At 37.0% G+C, this 24,460-nt stretch overlaps 1 protein-coding gene and 1 pseudogene across 2 annotated transcripts in view; one reads left to right on the top strand and one right to left on the bottom strand.

Moving 5' to 3' along the window:
- Vom2r72 (vomeronasal 2 receptor, 72) overlaps positions 1 to 24,460 on the top strand; it is a 50,927-nt gene continuing 26,467 nt past the window's right edge. The window contains exons 1-6 of one of the 2 annotated variants that reach the window (XM_087584362.1): positions 1 to 206; positions 2,795 to 3,077; positions 3,454 to 4,260; positions 5,119 to 5,343; positions 6,212 to 6,335; positions 7,502 to 8,388. In XM_087584362.1, the coding sequence (XP_087440488.1) occupies positions 1 to 206; positions 2,795 to 3,077; positions 3,454 to 4,260; positions 5,119 to 5,343; positions 6,212 to 6,335; positions 7,502 to 8,388 (2,532 nt within the window). 2 annotated transcript variants of the gene reach the window in all.
- Positions 20,333 to 22,973, bottom strand: Vom2r-ps121 (vomeronasal 2 receptor, pseudogene 121; annotated as a pseudogene).

Below are 24,460 nucleotides of genomic sequence, written 5' to 3'. Positions count from 1 at the left end.
ATGAAGAAGTTGTGTGCTTTCCCTATTACCTTTTTGATCCTGAAATTTTCTCTAATCTATTTCCATTTGACTGAACCCAGTTGCTTTTGGAGGATAAAGAATAGTGAAGAGACTGATGGAGATTTGCGAAGTGACTGTGGTTTTGTCCTTTTGGCATTTGAGGAACCTATTGAAGAAAATTATTATAATGAACTTATTAATTTTAGGTAAGTCATTAACTTCATTTCCTGATTCAGAGCCATGAATTAAAAATTTGTAGCTGTGTACACAAACGGTGGGGTTCTCTCCTGATCTTTCCCCTGTACCTTTAGGAACCACTGAAAATTAATTATTATGTCAATCACTATTTTAATACTTTCAATCATGTGACAGTTTAGTTTGGCTTTATAGCATTGGGCTCCAGTTGAGAAAGCTGGACAATGAGTGAGACTGGATTCTATCTGTTGCCTTTTCATGGATTTCATATGTTGAAAGGTGTGTCTTCTTCTTCCTTGGATTCACAATCCTCATCTTTGGCAAGAAGTCAGTATGAAGAGACTATATCACTGCCATCTTCAGTTGTTGCCAACTATTCCTGTATAAGCATGCATTTAAAGAACTTCATAAAAGTGTTATCTAATTTTGTCTGTAACAGTTGGGCATACATTCATACATTGAAATATGTGTGTATGTGTGTGTATGTATTATATATGTATGTATGAATGTGTCTACCATAAATGATTACTGTATAATATTACACATATATTTATGAATATACTTACATTTTGCTTTTAAAATGGTCTTTAAATGAGCCTTTCCTGCCATTCTGAAGTTTACACTGAATGTGGATAATGTGTACCAGGTTTTATTTTATGGTATCAGAATAATCTTTTGGTCTAATTATACAAATGCCCAGTCACGGTTTAGGCTTATTATCGGTATTAGATAGGTGGTCAATATTTCTATTAATTACTGAATAAACATAACAGCAAAAATCCAGGAGAGTAAATATACTTCATGTGGATAATTGGCTGTTCTCAATATATCTTCAGAATGAGATGCTATCATTGGTGACTGTAGATCATGAGGGAATGAGTTCTGAAATCACTCAGCTTTTAGCTAGTCAGTGTGCTTGAGACTTCTTTCTTTCATGAACGGACATTTCCTGTACTTTTCTGTCTCTGACTTTCACCCCATCTCTTATTCAATTTCATGTCTTTGAGATTTAAAGAATATGTTTTCCAATTGTTAGCCATAGTACACTGAACACTTTGATAGTGATGGTTGCTTCACATTATTATTCTTCTGTGTTAGGTCAGTAGGAATTTCATTTCTGATGTAACCTCTATCATCCCACACGTCATTGGAAAAATAGTGGAAATTCTCATTAGTCACACTTTTATAAGTCATAATAAGGTTTAAAATTACAACTGAATGACCAGTGTCAACACAGTTTTCAGGTTTAGAAAGAAAAACTTAGCTCCAAACTCTTAATTAAAAAGTGCATATTTCAGCAGAAGAGCATGTTTGGTGTTTTTATTCCTAATGAGAGGTAATTGCAAATAGTAACAGATGAACTGCCAACTGTGCTTGGGCAGATGAACGTATTTCATATGGAAAAATGATCTCTATGCTCAGAAATAACTTACAGGATATCAAAGAATTAGAAAGAATGAGTTGTTAAGATCAATCCACTATGTTTTATTTCTATTTTTATAAAATTGATGTAGTAAAATCACTGAAAGATAACATTAAATTGATGTGCAAGAGGGCCTAAAAGATAATATTCTGGTTGTGTGGTATATTGTATCATTTCATGCATTTTGAAATGGATGAATACATTTAAATGAAATATATCTTAAAATAGGTTTTCTGTTTGATAAAATTAGCAGTTGAGAATATTAATGGCATGTTTTAAAACATCGTGGAAATATTATTGATAATTTTTCTCACTGGGCATAAAATTACCATTTTCCTAATGGTTAATTGCAAAGAGTTTTTTCTATTTTGAAATGTGTAAAATCTTCTTACTGATAAAATAAATTCTCTCATAGAAACACTGATAATCTTTTTAAGTAAAGTGATTGTTAGATAATATACACAGTTAAATAATGCATTTTGAATACTCTTACTCTTTGTCAGGTGGTATCACATAAGGAATTTTGAATATTTTCTTAATGATTAATTTTTTAATATTTTATGCTCTTTTACTATGCTTACTTACCAACAAATACTTTGTATGTTTTGGAACAATTTAGTACTTCACATTAGATATAGTTTCCTCAATTTTTAATATTATTAAGTATATGTTAATGATATTTTTATGGTATAAAAGTATATGAATATAAAAGTTGAACAAAATTTTTTGATTCATCATTTGATTCTCAAAATACTAAATATTATTAAATATTTGATGTATAAAATACATTTAAATAATAAAAATTGAAGGAGAATGTGTTATTTCATATGTGGTTCAAGCCATGCTTTTGATTTAAATATATCTGTGGAATGACAACTCCACGATTATTTTATAGCACTGTTATTCAATAGGAATGTAATCTAGTTCAAGGATGGCATTCCAAGATAAAACAAGTTCCTTATTGATTTTAATAAATATAAAATTTGTCATATCAGAGTGCCCTATGTTTATGAATTCTTACATTGTATTCAGCTCTAACGATCTCCAAATTATAAGGCTTATTTCAAGACATTTAGACATTTAAAAAATTTAGCATGTCTCAAAGTACAAATTTTACTGCAATTGAAATTTTATGTTTCAAACTTCTACCCTAATCATCACTATGTTTGGTTTTAGAATACCAGCAACAAAATATGAGTTTTTTCTGGTAATGTTTTTTGCTACTGATGAGATCAACAAGAATCCTGATCTTTTACCCAACATGTCTTTGATATTCAACCTTGTTGGTAGAATGTGTGAAGATACATTGGGACTTCTGGATGAAATATATTCACAAGAAAACAAAACTTCGTATATTATTAATTATGTCTGTGGAATAGAACTATCTTGTGACATAGATCTTATAGGGCCATCACGGACAACATCCTTAAAACTGGCAATTCATTCCATGATGCCAAAGGTAAAAATGTGTGACACTGGATGAATTAACAACTTTTACCTTCCATTTACATGTGCCTACAAGACAACTTGACTGCATACATTTATGAGTGCTCTGGCACACACACACACACACACACACACACACACACACACAGAATTAAATTACATATATAGTATATAATTAAATAACCAGATCATTTATGTAATGGGCAAACAGACAAAACTGTTTTCTAGAATATTCAGACTTGTTAGGAATTTTCTACAATCTAATAGGAATAATACATGATCTTTCTAGCTTACTATCCTTATGGTGAATAATATTTATATATATAAGTTTGAACATTGTAACAATTATATTCTCATGTGGATATTTCATCCTCTTCTACATTCTTTAGGTTTTCTTTGGACCATTTAACTCTAACCTAATAGACCATGACCAGTTTCCCTATATCTATCAGATAGCAATCAAAGACACATGTTTGCCCCATGGCATGGTATCCTTGATGCTTCAATTTGGATGGACTTGGGTAGGACTGATCATCTCAGATAATGACCAGGGTATTCAGTTTTTCTCAGACTTGAGAGAAGAAATGCAAAGGCATGGGATCTGTTTGGCTTTTGTGAATGTGATCCCAGAAACCATGCAGAGATACAGCACAAGGGCTAAGATATATGATAAACAACTTATGACATCATCAGCAAAGGTTGTTATCATTTATGGTGAAATGAACTCTACTCTAGAAGTCAGCTTTCGAAGATGGGCATATTTAGGTGTACAAAGAATCTGGGTCACGAACTCACAATGGGATGTCATCATAAATAAAAGAGATTTCAGCCTTGATTTCTTCCACGGGACTGTCACTTTTGCACACCACCACAGTGGGATGACTATATTTAGGAATGTTATGCAAACAATGAACACTTCCAAGTACCCAATAGACCTTTCTCAGTCTATGCTAGGGTGGAATTATTTTAATTGTTCCATCTCTGAGAATAGACATAGCAAAACGGATCATTTTACATTCAACAATACATTAGAATGGTTAGCACTGCATAAATTTGACATGGTCCTGAGTGAAGAAGGTTATAATTTGTATAATGCTGTGTATGCTGTGGCCCACACCTACCATGAACTCATTTCTCAAAATGTAGAGTCTCAGAAAGTGGCAGAACCCAAAGGATTATTCACTGACTGTCAGCAGGTAAAGTTACTTACGCTTAGATATATCAGTGTGATCTCTAAAATAGCCCCTGATTAACTCATATACATTTGTTAGAGATTATTCTCTCATTGGAAAGATTTCTACATTACAAAACTCCCTAATGACTTTTTTTACATGGATCTATATCTATATCTATATCTATCTATATATCTCACAGGGACAACATAGAAGACAATATATTTTTATGAATATTAGTGTGATTTGTGGAAATGTGCCTCAACATTTTAGAGGTGAATTCAAATTGGAGCCAAGAGTTTTTATCATAAAGTCCTTAAGTGATGACTAGACTAGAATATTTTTCTTAAGAATAATTTCTCAAGTGTTGGTACCTGTGATGTGATTAATTGTTATTAATTTAATTAACAATTATATATAAAAACCTAAATGATTAAGACTGTGTATTGTATCAAGTCAATGTTAATTTCATATATGTATATTGTGTGTACGTGAAAGATCCCCTATCATTCTTTATTTCCACAACTTCCAGATACTCAGACTTCCCCTTCATTCTCACGTACATGCCTTTTTCTTCAAAAATTTTGACAAACATGTACATGTATGCAATACCTCATACATATACACAAACACACATGCACACACACACACTCACTCACATACATACCATGTTACTTGGTCTCTGGTAATCATTTTTTAGCATATGTTAATATTGAAAAATGTCAATTTCTATAAATCAATGAGGTATACTGTATTTTGCTACATAGGATTATTTTAAAAATTGTCTTTTCTGAAAGTCATTAAATTTTAGAAGACATCCTCAATTTGGCATTCCCTTTATTGATATGTGTATGTAATCATCTAATGTTGCATCTCATTTAGGTGGCTTCCTTGCTGAAAGCCACGGTATTTACTAACCCTGTTGGAGAACTGGTGAACATGAACCATAGGGAAAATCAGTGTGCAGAGTATGACATTTTCATCATTTGGAATTTTCCTCAGGGCCTTGGATTAAAAGTGAAAATAGCAAGCTATTTTCCTTGTTTCCCACATAATCAACAACTTCGTACATCTGAAGACTTGGAATGGGCCACAGAAGGAACATTGGTGTGTAAACCACAATTTTCATATTTTTCAGGATATCAAAAATTTAAAACATGAGGCACTGATGTAACAGCTCTGTGGTTAAGACCATCTGATACTCCTACAAAAGACTGTCCTAAGTCACAAGCATCAAAATTTGATAACTCTCAGCTTCATGTCAATTTGGTCATAGGGATCAAAGACCTTTGGATGCCATGTTTGACAGCATTCAAGTGCTTATTCACCCTAGATTACAATTATAAATTTAATAATAATACAGTTAAATTTATGAAATTTATAGAAATATATATGTTAAAATCTTGTGACTACATATAAACAATGGAATTTTTTGATTCTGTGTGAACAGATTAATGGCCTAATTAATACAGATGTATTCATTAAGAGAAATATGTCTGAAAATTTAAGGTTTTCTTTTAAACTTAGAAAACTTCATTAATTTTATGTGGGTCTTAGATAACATGCTTTATGCGTATTCATCAAACAACTCTTCCTTGATAAGCCCTATGTTCTCTCTCCATACAATTCAGTATTCTTTTATTTTTGTTTATATTTGTTGCAAGAGAAAGTGATGTCACATAAATATTTCTTATGAATTAATCAGTTTAGGAAGGAAAAATTTGAATGGCTACAACCCAAAATGTCACATAAATAATATTACATGATATAGTAATATTTTTTGATATTTATTGCATTGCAGGACAATGCAAAATAATAATAAGCATAAAATTGTTAAGTGATGTTGGTTACTAGTGGAATATGTTTAGTCATATGTGTTAATATCCTATATGTATATGTATAACCATATCTGTTAATGATACATACACACACACATATATATATTATGCATAATTACATAAATATATTCCCTCAGGTTCCATCCTCCATGTGTAGTGCAACATGTACTGCTGGATTCAGGAAAATTCATCAGAAACAAACAGCAGACTGCTGCTTTGATTGTGTTCAGTGCCCAGAAAATGAGGTTTCCAATGAGACAGGTACATGCTTGCATATAATAGAAAAAATACTGAATTAGAATACCTTCCCTTTAAGAACTAGAAATGTGATATGGCCTAAATGGAAACTGAAGACCTAATAACTGTGTTTTAGAACTTAATCAGTTAAATAATATCAGCTTCTTTTTGACCCAGCAAATAACCTTCAGTGTCTTCTACAAACTACTCATTTCTCTCATAATACAATGGATATTGATTTTATATTATGCAGAAAACACTTAGGGGACATACAAGTGTAACAATTTTTATAGAAAAGTTTTAGGCACAATCTATGCATGTTTATTTTTCTCTGATCCTTTGCACAAAGAATCTTGACTACATGATCAGTCCACAATCTTTCCCTCTATCACTCAGCTTAGTACCTGACAAAGACCAGATGGTGAGGGTAACTGTTGTTCTTTAATGAAATATATTTTAGTAGCTTATATGGCTTAAAGTATTAAAATTTCTTGTCAAAGAATTAGGATAAGTGTCAAGATTTCAAGAATGACAAAGTGCTTATTAATGATAGTGCTTATCATTAATCACAGTCTAAGGAAAGAAGGATGAATGTCAATATCCATAACCTTCATGCTATAATCTTCAATATACATAACCTTCGCGTGTGTAGTTGGGAAAAAAGAGATTGTACCACAACAGGAGGGGCCTGCATATGTCTATGAGACATACAGATTCAAGAAAGACAATATTTCTTTACAAAAACAGTATTTGCATGAGGAATTGTATGTTCTAGTGCCTAGGTGTAGATATAGACAAAGGGCACATCTTTCAAAGCAAACAAAGTACATAATGCATTTCACCATGTGGCATTGATAACAATGTCTGCGTACTGCCCATGTCAGTGAGTAGTGAATTTATTTTTTGAGAAATTAGATAATCTGAGATTATGCATTTTATTATTTATCATATTTTTAAATTTTTTTCATAAATTTTTTTCTGTTCAACTCCTTATGATGATATTTTTTTGTTCCATCAGAAAGCATAGGTTAATTAAGGGCAACCTTAAATCAGTGTTCCATACAGAAATAAGGAGTGGAATGGATTCTCAACACCAAAATATTTATTGATATATCATCTGAATAAAACAAATACACAATTATTAACTACATGATTATGGTATCTTATGAGGGTTTATTGTTGTTTTTCAGCAGATATGGAGCACTGTGCGAGGTGTCCAGATGATAAATATGCCAACTTAGAGCAGACCTACTGCCTCCAAAGAGCTGTGTCATTTCTGGCTTATGAAGATCCACTGGGGATGGCTCTAGGCTGCGTGGTCCTGTCCTTCTCAGCCATCACAATTCTAGTACTAGTCACTTTTGTGAAGTACAAGGATACTCCCATTGTGAAAGCCAATAACTGCATTCTCAGCTACATCCTGCTCATCTCTCTCATCTTCTGTTTTCTCTGTTCATTGCTTTTCATTGGACAACCCAACAAGGCCACCTGCATCCTGCAGCAGACCACATTTGGAGTGTTTTTCACTGTGGCTGTTTCTACAGTGTTGGCAAAAACAGTAACTGTGGTCATGGCTTTTAAGCTCACTACTCCAGGCAGAAGGATGAGAGGGATGCTGTCCTCAGGGGCACCTAACTTGGTCATTCCCATTTGTACCCTAATCCAACTTGTTCTCTATGGAATCTGGTTGGTAATATCTCCTCCGTTTCTTAACAGAGACATACAATCTGAACATGGGAAGACCATCATTATTTGCAACAAAGGCTCAGTCACTGCCTTCCACTTTGTCCTGGGATATTTGGGCTCCTTGGCTCTAGGGAGCATCACTGTGGCTTTCTTGGCTAGGAACCTTCCTGACAGATTCAATGAAGCCAAGTTCCTAACATTCAGCATGTTGGTGTTCTACAGTGTATGGATCACCTTCCTCCCTGTCTACCACAGCACCAGAGGGAAGGTTATGGTAGTTGTGGAGGTCTTTTCCATTTTGGCTTCTAGTGCAGGGTTACTCGGGTGTATCTTTCTCCCAAAGTGTTATGTTATTTTAGTTAGACCAGATTTAAATTTTCTTCAGAAGTAAAAAGTTTACTTCTTTTAAAAGTTTAGATAATATTCAAAATATCTGTTTTGCTTTGTCTTAACAAAAGTACTCTCAGTCATGGAACAATTTTAAGTAATATATAAAGATAGTACTTATATCACAAGATAGCACTCCCTAAAATAATACCAGTTAATAGGTTTTGGTGGAAAAAATTTCATTCATGAGCTCACATACCTATTAAGATAGGACATTTCAATTGAGGAATGGTTTTCATCAATTTGGCTTGTAGGAATATTTGTAAGAAATGGATAGTTTAGGTATTTACATTTCAAATGTTGTCCCCTTTCTCAGTTGGTTTCCCCTCTGGAAACCCCCTATCCTATCACTCCTACCACTGATTATATAAGGGAGCTCCACTAACACTTCTACTCCTGCCTCTCCACTCTGGTACTTCTCTTTACTAAGGCATCCAACTTTCACAGGACCAAGTGCCTCTCTTCCCACTGATGCTGACAAGGTCATCCTCTGCTACATATGCAGCTGGAGCCATGGGTCCCTCCATGTGTCCTCTTTATTTCGTGGTTTAGTCCCTGCGGGCTGTTAGATGTCTGTTTGGTTGATATTGTTGTTCTTCTTATGGGGTTCCAAACCCTTTTAGCTTCTGCACTCTTTTCTCTAATTTCTCCATTGGGGACACCATGCTCAGTCCAATTGTTTGCTGCAAGTATTTGCCTCTGTATTTGTCAGGCTCTGCCAGAGCATCTCAGGAGCCAGCTACGTCTGGATCTTTCCAGCAAGTACTTCTTGGCATCAGCAATACTATCTGATACATTTACACACAGAGTACTATTAAGCTATTAAAAACAATGACTTCAAAAAAAACCAACCACAAAGTCTTCATGAAATTGGATGGATCTAGAAAATATCATCTTGAATGAGGACGCCCAGTCACAAAAGAACACACATAATATGTACCCACTGATAAGTATACATTAGACAAAAAGATTGGAATACTCAAAATATAACACATGGACCATATGAAGTTGAAGAAGAAGGAAGACCAATGTGAAGATGCTTCTATCTTACTTAGATGGGAGAAACAAAATAATCACCGGAGGTAGAGTGTTGAAGGGACTGGTGAGGAAGAGAGGACAGGGAGGGGAAAAGGGGAAGGAGTACCAGGTAGAGGACATGTACAGAAGGTCAGTAAATTGAACACAGGCATGTAGCAATGGGACTGGGAGAATCTAACAGAAAGTCACAGATGGCAGGAATGCAAGAGGCTCCCAGGACCCATTACCTGAAATACCTAATAAAGGGGAGAGAGAACATGTAGAGCCCATATCCAGAGGGTAGGCACAGTCTCCAGTTAAGGGATGAGATACTCTGCTAGAGCCTGACCAATACAGATGCTGATACTCATAGCCAACCATAGGACTGGGCATGGGGACTGCAATGGGGGAGTTAAGGGAAGGATGGAAGGAGCTAAAGAGCTTTGCAACCAAGTAGGAAGAACAACAATATCAACCAACCAGACCTCCCAGAGCTCCCAGGGACTAAATCATTAACCAAAGAATACACATGGAGGGACATATGTATCAGTGCATGACCTTATCTGGCATCAATAGGAAGGGAGGCCATTTGTCCTGTGAAGGCTAGATGCCCCAGTGTTGGGGAATGATAGGGCAGTGAGGCAAGAGTGGGTGGGTATGTGGAGGAGCATACTCAAGAAGCAGAAGTATGGGATGGGGGTAAGCCAAGAAGAAACTGGAAAAGGGGATAAAGTTTGAAATATAAATAAAATAGCCAATAAAAAATTTGAAGTAATTAAAAAAAAGAATTAGTCTGATTTACAGAAGTAGCATTGTTTGGTTTTCCTTTAGGCTCCAAGACATCAGTAGTTAAAGGTTCTTATTCAATTTACAGTCAAACACATTTTGTTTCTGTTGAGTATCTTAAGGACAATTACACAGGTGTTGGTTATCCCAATGCCATACTTGACACAGCTATAGAATATGTGTATTCATTCTAGGCTTTGTAGAGATTCAGCAGTACAGGGTAGGACAGCTGGGTAGGACATGGATTTTCTTTTCTTTCTTGGAAGATTCTTTTTCTTTTTTTTCGGAGCTGGGGACCAAACCCAGGGCCTTGTGCTTGCTAGGCAAGCGCTCTACCACTGAGCTAAATCCCCAACCCCTGGAAGATTTTATAACCCCTTTAGTTAAGCTGAATGATGCTCCCCAGGAAGGAAATTCCTGGTCAGTTACAGCTTAGTACTTCTATGTCCTGAAGCTGAAGTGTAGGGTGCATTCACTAAAAGGGCATAAGTTCTTGGAGACATTTAAGATGAACGGTCACAACACAGTTTTTACATTATTTGGAATTCCCCTATACAATGACTAGAAATATGATTTTCCTACATGATACTGAAATTCTTTTTAGATTGCCTGTGGATCTTGGGCAATTCTTATCAATCCAAAAAACACAAATTCTTTGAAATATATATATATATATATTTCTATATATATTATACAGGACATTTTAATTTCATTTTTAATTCCACATTTTCTTTTTTTTTTTTATTAACTTGAGTATTTCTTATATACATTTCGAGTGTTATTCCCTTTCCCGGTTTCCGGGCAAACATCCCTCTCCCCCCTCCCCTTCCTTATGGGTGTTCCCCTCCCAACCCTCCCCCCATTGCCGCCCTCCCTCCATAGACTAGTTCACTGGGGGTTCAGTCTTAGCAGGACCCAGGGCTTCCCCTTCCACTGGTGCTCTTACTAGGATATTCATTGCTACCTATGGGGTCAGAGTCCAGGGTCAGTCCATGTATAGTCTTTAGGTAGTGGCTTAGTCCCTGGAAGCTCTGGTTGCTTGGCATTGTTGTACTTTTGGGGTCTCAAGCCCCTTCAAGCTCTTCCAGTTCTTTCTCTGATTCCTTCAATAGGGGACCTATTCTCAGTTCAGTGGTTTGCTGCTGGCATTTGCCTCTGTATTTGCTGTATTCTGGCTGTGTCTCTCAGGAGCGATCTACATCCGGCTCCTGTCGGTCTGCACTTCTTTGCTTCATTCATCTTGTCTAATTGGGTGGCTGTATATGTATGGGCCACATGTGGGGCAGGCTCTGAATGGGTGTTCCTTCAGTCTCTGTTTTAATCTTTGCCTCTCCCTTCCCTGCCAAGGGTATTCTTTTTCCTCATTTAAAGAAGGAGTGAAGCATTCACATTTTGATCATCCGTCTTGAGTTTCGTTTGTTCTAGGGATCTAGGGTAATTCAAGCATTTGGGCTAATAGCCACTTATCAATGAGTGCAAACCATGTATGTCTTTCTGTGATTGGGTTAGCTCACTAAGGATGATATTTTCCAGTTCCAACCATTTGCCTACGAATTTTATAAACTCGTTGTTTTTGATAGCTGAGTAATATTCCATTGTGTAGATGTACCACATTTTCTGTATCCATTCCTCTGTTGAAGGGCATCTGGGTTCTTTCCAGTTTCTGGCTATTATAAATAAGGCTGCGATGAACATAGTGGAGCACGTGTCTCTTTTATATGTTGAGGCATCTTTTGGGTATATGCCCAAGAGAGGTATAGCTGGATCCTCAGGCAGTTCAATGTCCAATTTTCTGAGGAACCTCCAGACTGATTTCCAGAATGGTTTTACCAGTCTGCAATCCCACCAACAATGGAGGAGTGTTCCTCTTTCTCCACATCCTCGCCAGCATCTGCTGTCACCTGAGTTTTTGATCTTAGCCATTCTCACTGGTGTGAGGTGAAATCTCAGGGTTGTTTTGATTTGCATTTCCCTTATGACTAAAGATGTTGAACATTTCTTTAGGTGTTTCTCAGCCATTCGGCATTCCACAGCTGTGAATTCTTTGTTTAGCTCTGAACCCCATTTTTTAATAGGGTTATTTGTTTCCCTGCGGTCTAACTTCTTGAGTTCTTTGTATATTTTGGATATAAGGCCTCTATCTGTTGTAGGATTGGTAAAGATCTTTTCCCAATCTGTTGGTTGCCGTTTTGTCCTAACCACAGTGTCCTTTGCCTTACAGAAGCTTTGCAGTTTTATGAGATCCCATTTGTCGATTCTTGATCTTAGAGCATAAGCCATTGGTGTTTTGTTCAGGAAATTTTTTCCAGTGCCCATGTGTTCCAGATGCTTCCCTAGTTTTTCTTCTATTAGTTTGAGTGTGTCTGGTTTGATGTGGAGGTCCTTGATCCACTTGGACTTAAGCTTTGTACAGGGTGATAAGCATGGATCGATCTGCATTCTTCTACATGTTGCCCTCCAGTTGAACCAGCACCATTTGCTGAAAATGCTATCTTTTTTCCATTGGATGGTTTTGGCCCTTTGTGAAAAATCAAGTGACCATAGGTGTGTGGGTTCATTTCTGGGTCTTCAATTCTATTCCATTGGTCTATCTGTCTGTCTCTGTACCAATACCATGCAGTTTTTATCACTACTGCTCTGTAATACTGCTTGAGTTCAGGGATAGTGATTCCCCCTGAAGTCCTTTTATTGTTGAGGATAGCTTTAGCTATCCTGGGTTTTTTGTTATTCCAGATGAATTTGCAAATTGTTCTGTCTAACTCTTTGAAGAATTGGATTGGTATTTTGATGGGGATTGCATTGAATCTGTAGATTGCTTTTGGTAAAATGGCCATTTTTACTATATTAATCCTGCCAATCCATGAGCATGGGAGATCTTTCCATCTTCTGAGGTCTTCTTCAATTTCTTTCCTCAGTGTCTTGAAGTTCTTATTGTACAGATCTTTTACTTGCTTGGTTAAAGTCACACCGAGGTACTTTATATTATTTGGGTCTATTATGAAGGGTGTCGTTTCCCTAATTTCTTTCTCGGCTTGTTTCTCTTTTGTATAGAGGAAGGCAACTCATTTATTTGAGTTAATTTTATACCCAGCCACTTTGCTGAAGTTGTTTATCAGCTTTAGTAGTTCTCTGGTGGAACTTTTGGGATCACTTAAATATACTATCATGTCATCTGCAAATAGTGATATTTTGACCTCTTCTTTTCCGATCTGTATCCCTTTGATCTCCTTTTGTTGTCTGATTGCTCTGGCTAGAACTTCAAGAACTATATTGAATAAGTAGGGAGAGAGTGGGCAGCCTTGTCTAGTCCCTGATTTTAGTGGGATTGCTTCAAGTTTCTCTCCATTTAGTTTAATGTTAGCAACTGGTTTGCTGTATATGGCTTTTACTATGTTTAGGTATGGGCCTTGAATTCCTATTCTTTCCAGGACTTTTATCATGAAGGGGTGTTGAATTTTGTCAAATGCTTTCTCAGCATCTAATGAAATGATCATGTGGTTCTGTTCTTTCAGTTTGTTTATATAATGGATCACGTTGATGGTTTTCTGTATATTAAACCATCCCTGCATGCCTGGGATGAAGCCTACTTGATCATGGTGGATGATTGTTTTGATGTGCTCTTGAATTCGGTTTGCCAGAATTTTATTGAGTATTTTTGCGTCGATATTCATAAGGGAAATTGGTCTGAAGTTCTCTTTCTTTGTTGTGTCTTTGTGTGGTTTAGGTATAAGAGTAATTGTGGCTTCGTAGAAGGAATTTGGTAGGGCTCCATCTGTTTCAATTTTGTGGAATAGTTTGGATAATATTGGTATGAGGTCTTCTATGAAGGTTTGATAGAATTCTGCACTAAACCCGTCTGGACCTGGACTCTTTTTGGTTGGGAGACCTTTAATGACTGCTTCTATTTCCTTAGGAGTTATGGGGTTGTTTAACTGGTTTATCTGTTCCTGATTTAACTTCGGTACCTGGTATCTGTCTGGAAAATTGTCCATATCCTGCAGATTTTCAAGTTTTGTCGAATATAGGCTTTTATAGTAAGATCTGATGATTTTTTGAATTTCCTCTGAATCTGTAGTTATGTCTCCCTTTTCATTTCTGATTTTGTTAATTTGGACACACTCTCTGTGTCCTCTCATTAGACTGGCTAAGGGTTTATCTATGTTGTTGATTTTCTCAAAGAACCAACTTTTGCTTCTGTTGATTCTTTCTATGGTCCTTTTTGTTTCTACTTGGTTGATTTCAGCTCTGAGTTTGATTATTTCCTGCCTTCTGCTCCTCCTGGGTGTATTTGCTTCTTTTTGTTCTAGAGCTTTTAGGTGTGCTGTCAAGCTGCTGACATATGCTCTTTCCTGTTTCTTTCTGCAGGCACTCAGTGCTATGAGTTTTCCTCTTAGCACAGCTTTCATCGTGTCCCATAAGTTTGGGTATGTTGTATCTTCATTTTCATTAAATTCTAAAAAGTTTTTAATTTCTTTCTTTATTTCTTCCTTGACCAGGTTATCATTGAGTAGAGCATTGTTCAATTTCCACGTATATGTGGGCATTCTTCCCTTATTGTTATTGAAGACCAGTTTTAGGCCGTGGTGGTCCGATAGCACGCATGGGATTATTTCTATCTTTCTGTACCTGTTGAGGCCCGTTTTTTGACCAATTATATGGTCAATTTTGGAGAAAGTACCATGAGGAGCTGAGAAGAAGGTATATCCTTTTGCTTTAGGATAGAATGTTCTATAAATATCCGTTAAGTCCATTTGGCTCATGACTTCTCTTAGTCTGTCGACATCACTGTTTAATTTCTGTTTCCATGATCTGTCCATTGATGAGAGTGGGGTGTTGAAATCTCCCACTATTATTGTGTGAGGTGCAATGTGTGTTTTGAGCTTTAGTAAGGTTTCTTTTACATATGTAGGTGCCCTTGTATTTGGGGCATAGATATTTAGGATTGAGAGTTCATCTTGGTTGATTTTTCCTTTGATGAATATGAAGTGTCCTTCCTTATCTTTTTTGATGACTTTTAGTTGGAAATTGATTTTATTTGATATTAGAATGGCTACTCCAGCTTGCTTCTTCTGACCATTTGCTTGGAAAGTTGTTTTCCAGCCTTTCACTCTGAGGTAGTGTCTGTCTTTGTCTCTGAGGTGTGTTTCCTGTAGGCAGCAGAATGTAGGGTCCTCGTTGCGTATCCAGTTTGTTAATCTATGTCTTTTTATTGGGGAGTTGAGGCCATTGATATTGAGAGATATTAAGGAATAGTGATTATTGTTTCCCTTTATATTCATATTTGGATGTGAGATTATGTTTGTGTGCTTTCATTCTCTTTGTTTTGTTGCCAAGATGATTAGTTTCTTGCTTCTTCTAGGGTCTAGCTTGCCTCCTTATGTTGGGCTTTACCATTTATTATCCTTTGTAGTGCTGGATTTGTAGAAAGATATTGTGTAAATTTGGTTTTGTCATGGAATATCTTGGTTTCTCCATCAATGTTAATTGAGAGTTTTGCTGGATACAGTAACCTGGGCTGGCATTTGTGTTCTCTTAGGGTCTGTATGACATCAGTCCAGGATCTTCTGGCCTTCATAGTTTCTGGCGAGAAGTCTGGTGTGATTCTGATAGGTCTCCCTTTATATGTTACTTGACCTTTTTCCCTTACTGCTTTTAATATTCTTTCTTTATTTTGTGCGTTTGGTGTTTTGACTATTATGTGACGGGAGGTGTTTTTTTTCTGGTCCAATCTATTTGGAGTTCTGTAGGCTTCTTGTATGTCTATGGGTATCTCTTTTTTTAGGTTAGGGAAGTTTTCTTCTATGATTTTGTTGAAGATATTTACTGGTCCTTTGAGCTGGGAGTCTTCACTCTCTTCTACACCTATTATCCTTAGGTTTGATCTTCTCATTGAGTCCTGGATTTCCTGTATGTTTTGGACCAGTAGCTTTTTCCGCTTTACATTATCTTTGACATTTGAGTCAATGATTTCTATGGAATCTTCTGCTCCTGAGATTCTCTCTTCCATCTCTTGTATTCTGTTGGTGAGGCTTGTATCTACAGCTCCTTGTCTCTTCTTTTGGTTTTCTATATCCAGGGTTGTTTCCATGTGTTCTTTCTTGATTGCTTCTATTTCCATTTTTAATTCCTTCAACTGTTTGATTGTGTTTTCCTGGAATTCTTTCAGGGATTTTTGCGATTCCTCTCTGTAGGCTTCTACTTGTTTATTAATGTTTTCCTGTGTTTCCCTAAGTGTGTTCATGTCTTTCTTGAAGTCCTCCAGCATCATGATCAAATATGATTTTGAAACTAGATCTTGCTTTTCTGGTGTGTTTGGATATTCCATGTTTGTTTTGGTGGGGGAATTGGGCTCCGATGATGGCATGTAGTCTTGGTTTCTGTTGCTTGGGTTCCTGCGCTTGCCTCTCGCCATCAGATTATCTCTAGTGTTACTTTGTTCTGCTATTTCTGACAGTGGCTAGACTGTCCTATAAGCCTGTGTGTTAGGAGTGCTGTAGACCTGTTTTCCTCTCTTTCAGTCAGTTATGGGGACAGAGTGTTCTGCTTTCGGGCGTGTAGTTTTTCCTCTCTACAGGTCTTCAGCTGTTCCTGTGGGCCTGTGTCTTGAGTTCACCAGGCAGCTTTCTTGCAGCAGACAAGTTGGTCTTACCTGTGGTCCCGAGGCTCAAGTTCGCTCGTGGGGTGCTGCCCACGGGCTCTCTGCAGCGGCAGCAACCAGGAAGACCTGTGCCGCCCCTTCCGGGAGCTTCAGTGCACCAGGGTTCCAGATGGTCTTTGGCTTTTTCCTCTGGCGTCCGAGATGTGTGTGCAGAGAGCAGTCTCTTCTGGTTTCCCAGGCTTGTCTGCCTCTCTGAAGGTTTAGCTCTCCCTCCCACAGGATTTGGGTGCAGAGAACTGTTTATCCGGTCTGTTTCCCCCAGGTTCCGGAGGTGTCTCAGGCAGGTGTCCTGCTGCTCCTGGGCCCTTCCCCACGGGAGCCCAGAGGCCTTATACAGTTTCCTCTTGGGCCAGGGATGTGGGCAGGGGTGAGCAGTGTTGGTGGTCTCTTCCGCTCTGCAGCCTCAGGAGTGCCCACCAGACCAGGCGGTTGGGTCTCTCTCTCACCGGGTCTGGGAGCAGAGAGCTGCTGCGGGCCGGGATCCGCGGGTGTGGGACTTCTGGTAAACACAGAATGTGCCTGGTCCTAGAGAAATTCTGCTTCCGTGTGTCCCAAGCTCACCAGGCAGCTTTCTTGCAGCAGAAAATTTGGTCTTACCTGTGGTCCCGAGGCTCAAGTTCGCTCGTGGGGTGCTGCCCAGGTGCTCTCTGCAGCGGCCTTAATTTCACATTTTCAAATAATATATTTTCTTATTTCTCTTTGGCAAACTTTTCTGAATCCTACCAACTAACTGTGCAACAAATTTCATGTTTTTCAGTCTCTTTAAACTAATCATAAAATGAAAATCATAACAATCAAAAACATTATGACAAAACAATGCTCAAAAAATGCCGTATACAAGAAGCCCTGCACAGCACACACACACACACACACACACACACACACACACACACACACACACACACACACACAGACAGACACACACAGACAAACACATACACAAAGTGTTTGCAGTTTTTTAATTTTTGCCACCTAAATTACAAGGTATGGTCATTCCTTGGAATAAGGTCCTCCAATCAATGGCACTCTATTGTAGAAAACATTATTACTTTTGTAACAATTATAAATTGTAAACAATATCTTTTGTAGGAGTGGGATTTTGAGTACTCATCCCCCTCTACATACTGAGATATTGTATTTTTGCCCCTATATACATCTTGTGCATGCTCCTATATCTGTATGAGTTCATATATCCATCATTCCTTTTGGATCTGGATGACACTGCTTTCTTGAAAGTAATCTAGCATCTCTGACTCATAATATTTCCATGTACTTTTTCTCTGAGATTTAAGTGGTTTCTTTGTTCCATACTTCCTGGACATAGGCATTTTTCCTGTGAACAACACTTAGTTAAGTCATTATATTTTCAAAGGTCAGGCTGGTGCCCAACTGCAAGTTGTATCTCTACTGAATAACAGTCTGGTGTCAGAATGTACTCTTTATAACTCAAAAGAAAAGGAAAATAGAGAATGAAGACAACTTGGACCAACTTCTTAATGATTCTTTTAGTCCAACATGTATAGTTAAAAGCAAGCAATGGCTCTATCTATAAAACATCCCAGCTTGAAGACTGAGAGAATATTGAAGAAATTAAAGGAAAAATTTTGGAACTGAAATTATGAGGAGCTTATAGAAAGCATACAAAAGGTTTCATCAACATGACCCCCAAAATTTTATCTAAAGGATCATGTTACCCATAAATATGTCACACTGGCTCTTTGAAAGATTGAATGGCTTCAAGCGTATATAATAACTATATGGAAATGTTTAACTGGAAATGGAAGAGATGGTTATCCCCAGGGAAGGCAACACAGATTCGTTTTCTAGTACCAAATGATAAGTCCTGGAGAAATAGTTAAAATGAATATTCTATGTAATCTACAGCGTATATTTACAAACATATATATATATATATACATATATATATATACACACTAGAACAATGAAGATGACATTTCTATTTCAGGCATACAGGGCTAGGTATAAGGGAGTATTTGGAGGCAGGAAACACAGTGGAAAGACAAAATTAAACCAAGATCCCAAAAAAACAACACCAAAATAACAGTTTCAAAATACAACAAAAAGACCCTAAATACATTGAGGGAATCATGACACTAGATTTGAAGAACTGATGGTTAGAAACAATTTATGTATGTGAGTGGTATGTGTGTGTGTGTGTGTGTGTGTGTGTGTGTGTGTGTGTGTGTGTATGTATTATTTATACTCAAAATTTTTAACTTCTACTTTGATAAAATAAATAATGACACCCTTTAGCTAGAATGATTAATGTGTTCACAGACTTCAAGGACATTAGTGTAATCAATGCTGTATGTTAATAATAATACAACCTTTTCACTATTATCGAATTCTAATTTATATGGAGTTTTTGCACATAAAGTTCAGGGTCCTTATACTGTATGTATAATATGAATCTTGTCATCCTTTCATATACAATGTCCTTCTCAGTATGACACCAAACATTTCAAATATGCTCAGAGTACATTGTAATTCTGAGAAGAAATTAGTACCTCTTTGAGATCCAGCAACAATGTGTCATGCTATCACTGTGATCTATACACTGATTATGTTCACTCATGTTTCCACTTTCAAATCATTTTCTTATAGTGTTTTAGAATTCTATAATTTTCTGAATTCCAGCTAAGACAACATAACTCTTTCCAGATTTCATAGCTTCTATTGCTGTAACAAACACCGTGGCCCAAAGAAACATACAAGAAAAGGGTTTATTAACCTAAGTACATCAGTTGACAGTTCATCTAGAGAAGCAAAGGCAAGAACTTGGATGCAGGAGCTAATAAACAGTCCATAATGTGCTTCTTGCTGTCTTGTTATCTCTAGTGTCTACAGTCCTTTATCTTATGACATCCAGAGCCACTTACCAGAGGGTAACAATGTTCACAGAAATTTTGCAGTTTCACATTAATCATTCTTTAGGATCATACCTTATACAAGTGCATACAAGTAAAGATAATGGAGGTAATTCCTCAGTGGAGATTCCTATTTCCAGTGTGGCTTGGATGTGTAAAGCTGACAAAAATCAAGTATCACAGCTTATAATGGAAATAACAATAGTATCTCTAATAGAAAATGATCATCATAAAAAGGAAAAACACTCATAAATAGATTCAATCTATATCCTAACTTAGTGATTGGTGTTACCTTGGAAATATTGTTCTGCCCTTCTCTTTGTTGCTGAGGAAGACAGTGAGGAAGGTCACCCCAGCAGTGTAGAACACTGACATACTGATTGTTGGAACCTTGGCTTTCTTGAGACTTTAGGGAAGATTTCTGGCCAATGAAGTCAACTGAAATTCCATACAGCCAAGAAGTCCAAGTATTCAATGGATATGTGGAATGTAATAATTGAGCTTTGTTGCAAGCAAAGAAAATGGTGATCTAACCATGTTCAGAGTGCCAATAAAGTTGGATGTTATCATAAAGAGTCCAAAGAAAACAAGTATGACCAGGATACAATAGGAATAACAAAATTAGGTCCCCCATTTATCCACAGTCCTCTCATGTTTGTTCCTGAGCAGTACAGTTGAAAGCCAGAAACACACACTGGACTTAGCTTGATCATTACATTAAAAATGGTAATTGTGAGCATGACACCAAATGTGCTTTGTTGCAGGATGCATATGGTCATGCTGGGATACATGATACAGAGCTAGGTGCAGAAGAAGCGGAATGTGAAGAGATAAGCAGGATGTAGCTAAGAATGTGGTTATTATCCTGTACAATGAAAGTCTCCTTGCATTTCCTATAAGCTCCAAGAACCTGTGCTGTGATGGTAGAGAAGTGCAGGGACATTTAATCAAGAATATTCCCAAACAGGACTTCATAAGTAAGAAAAGATATATACACACACACACAGACTGTGTTTATGTTCTGTGTTGATATACTGATCATCTGGCATATCTGTTGGTGAACAGTTGCAACAAGTCCTTGGAAAAATTACTATTATATAAAGATTTGGTATATGTCTTAATTAGAGGATGTCTTGGTAAATACTTTGCCACTCCACAAATAAAATTTTGTTGCTATAGAAAGCTGTTGTAGGTTCTGTAGCCCCTAGGTGGAGCCCAGAGGATTGTTAGGGAGGCTTCCACACTGTCCTAATAATAATGAGTGCCCGTGTCCACTGGCATACTGCACATACTACATGACAGAAATATGAGGATCCTGACAAACTAGTTTAACCTCCGAATAGGTCTGGAATAGAATGGTTGCTGCTTTCCCCATCTTTATGAAATTTGCCTTAGGTACTGGCAGTCTGACTCCTCCTTATAGTGCCAGTGTGACGGTTGGTTACTATAGACCTCATGAGGATTCCCCATTGCTGCAAAGGGGGCATAAACATGGATGTTGCTGTGCAATACTGTATCTCTGTGCCTCAGTGCTGCTCTCCAGATTTTGTTTCCCATGTTTGTAGATCCACTTTCCTGACTCCCTCCTGGATCCAAGTTCCCATAAACAGTGACATTAGACTGTTCTGTAGCAAGCTTCCCTGGTGATGGATCTTTCCTCTATGCAGGAGGGAGCAGAGATGTTACTTATTCTTACTTAGAAACATTCTTATTCATTAGGCTCTAAAATGTGAATGAAAAACGCAATATTTCTCAGTGCATTTTAAGTAGAAATATAAAACAGTTTTGATTAAGTGCTGAGACTTGAACTTGCTACACACACACACACATTTGTAGACTATGTAGGTTTTTATATTTATCACTTACCCAGTTCATACTGTGCATTGTGTGGTTTGCTGTCTTTTTTTTTTTATTCTGTATCTTCACATATACACAATGTACTAAAATACCTTTATGAAAAATTCCATCACTTCAAAAATTAACTTGTAAAGCATGTTAATATTTGTTATTGCCACTACTCACTTTTATGTTAGAAACAAAAAGAAAATACACTCATCAGTTAAGCATATGTTACACCACAGAATTAAGAATTTTTATTAAGCATTTTATGTAAAGTTGGACATGCATGTAATGTGTCTGTACCCAACCACTACAGTACTTTTTCTATTGACTTCAGAATGGAGGGACCTGTAGAATTGTTCCAGTGACTGTAATTGTGGGACCTAAGATGGAGACATGGAAAGTGGTGAAGTGAAATAATACCTTTCAACTAAAAATATAACTAAATCTGTTTTATTCTTATGTATATGTGGTTTGTGTAAATATTTATCCATGACTCTGTGAGTGATTTTTGCATGACCATGTGAACATGTTTACATTTTTCATGTATTTTCAGGTATAAAGACAATCATGAGGTGTTTCTCTTCATTCTCCTCTTTTTGTGGTAAGGATTCTGTTAGTTCACAGGTACTTATTCCATGATAGGGCTGAGGTTTGCTCTGAATCCTCCCACTAACTATAGTTAGGATGTGGTAGCTAATGAAAATTCCCTCATCTCTGTGTAGATTCATGGGATCTGCACTCTTGTCCTAATTCTTCCACTGTAAGTGTTTTGTTCTATAAGACAATTTCTTTAATTTGATGCATATTTCATTAAATAAGAAAAGTTGTTTGAGCATTTCAGTGACCAGGCTGGGTACTAGGAAGACAAAATTATGCACTGATCATGTTGCCAAACCAATTTGTATATAGTGTCAAGGACTATTAAAAATATGCATAGACAATACTATGTGCAAAATTTTCTCTTAAAATAGTAGTCACAAAATGGTTTTCTTTTTAAAACTCTCTAAAAATTATAAAACGTGTAACCATCATAATGTCCGAAATATATGTGGTTTTTGTAAAACAGTGTGCGTTGGTTCTAGGGTTCATAATATTGTTGGTAGATATTATACATATATCAGTAAATAATTTTACTATAAATATTGTAAATTGCAAATGAAGTTATTGTAAATATTTATTTATTGTAAATGAAATTATTTACAATGATTTTGCTTACATATAACAGTAAAATTGTTACATTAACCTCACATATTTTATGTCTTCAGATTCTTTTGAGGCCCATTGAAAGTTCTAGTTAGGAAGAGAGAGGGTATCCAATTTCATGAATTTCTTTTGCACACAATCATTTGTCTCATTTGAAGCCTCATTCTCTGTGCCCCAGGCACAATCAAATCAGCAGTCTTCTGTTCATTCCTGGTAAAATTTCCTGAATTCAGAAGTGTGGGACAGTGAAAGGTAGCTTGGTTCTTGTTTGAGGTAAGGTTTGATACCTGGGTAACCTTAAAGGTATGAGTAAGCCATCTATCAAAAACAATGACTTCATGAAATTCATAGGCAAATGGATGGAACTGGGAAATATCATCCTGAGTGAGGTAACCCAATCACAGAAAAACATGGTATGCACTCATTGATAAGTGGATATTAGCCCAAATGCTTGAATTACCCTAGATGCACAGAACACATGAAAGTCAAGAAGGATGACCAAAATGCGAATGCTTCACTCTTTCTTTAACAGAGGAATAGGAATATGCTTGGGAAGGGATAGGGAGGAAATGTTTAGAACAGAGGCAGGAGGCACACCCAGTCAGAGCCAGCCCCACATGTAGCCCATACATATACAGCCACCAAACTAGATAAGATGGATGAAGCAATGAAGTGTAGGCCGACTGGAACTGGATGTAGATCTCTCCTGAGAGAAACACCCAGAATACAGCAAATACACAGGCGAATGCCAGCAGTAAACCACTGAACTTTGAACGGTACCCCTGTTGAAGGAATCAGAGAAAGGACTGGAAGAGCTTGAAGGGGCTCGAGATCCCATATGAGCAACAATGCCAACGAACCAGAGCTTCCAGGGACTAAGCCAATACCCAAAGACTATACATGGACTGACCCTGGGCTCCAACCTCATAGGTAGCAATGAATAGCCTATTAAAAGCACCAGTGTAAGGGTAAGCCCTTTGTCCTGACAAGACAGAATCTCCAATGAACATGATTGTTGTGGGGAGGGCGGTAATGGGGGAGGGTGGCAAGAGGAACACCCATATAGAAGTGAAGGGGGAAAGTCTAGGGGGATGTTGGTCTCGAAACCGGGAAAGGCAATAATAATCGAAATGTACATAAGAAACACCCAAGCTAATAAAGATAAAAAAGACACAATGAATTTTGCAGGCAAATAGATGGAAATTAGAATATCATCTTAAGTGGTATTACAGACCCGAAAGACATAGATGGTATATAGTCATTTAAAAAAAACAAAGCAAGTGAAAGATCTGTATGAAAAGAATTTCAAGCCCCTGAAGAAAGAAATTGAAGAAGACCTCAGAAGATGGAAAAATCTGCCATGCTCAAGGATTGGCAGGATTAATATAGTAAAAATGGCCATTTTACCAAAAGCGATCTACAGATTCAATGCAATCCCCATCAAAATACCAATCCAATTCTTCAAAGAGTTAGACAGAACAATTTGCAAATTCATCTGGAATAACAAAAAACCCAGGATAGCTAAAACTATCCTCAACAATAAAAGGACTTCCGGGGAATCACTATCCCTGAACTCAAGCAGTATTACAGAGCAATAGTGATAAAAAATGCATGGTATTGGTACAGAGACAGACAGATAGACCAGTGGAATAGAATTGAAGATCCAGAAATGAACCCACACA

The sequence above is a fragment of the Rattus norvegicus genome, chromosome 14 (genome assembly GCF_021556685.1).
Source record: "Rattus norvegicus strain SHRSP/BbbUtx chromosome 14, alternate assembly SHRSP_T2T, whole genome shotgun sequence".
Lineage (NCBI taxonomy): Eukaryota > Metazoa > Chordata > Mammalia > Rodentia > Muridae > Rattus > Rattus norvegicus.
This window is presented reverse-complemented; position numbering and strand designations above follow the sequence as displayed.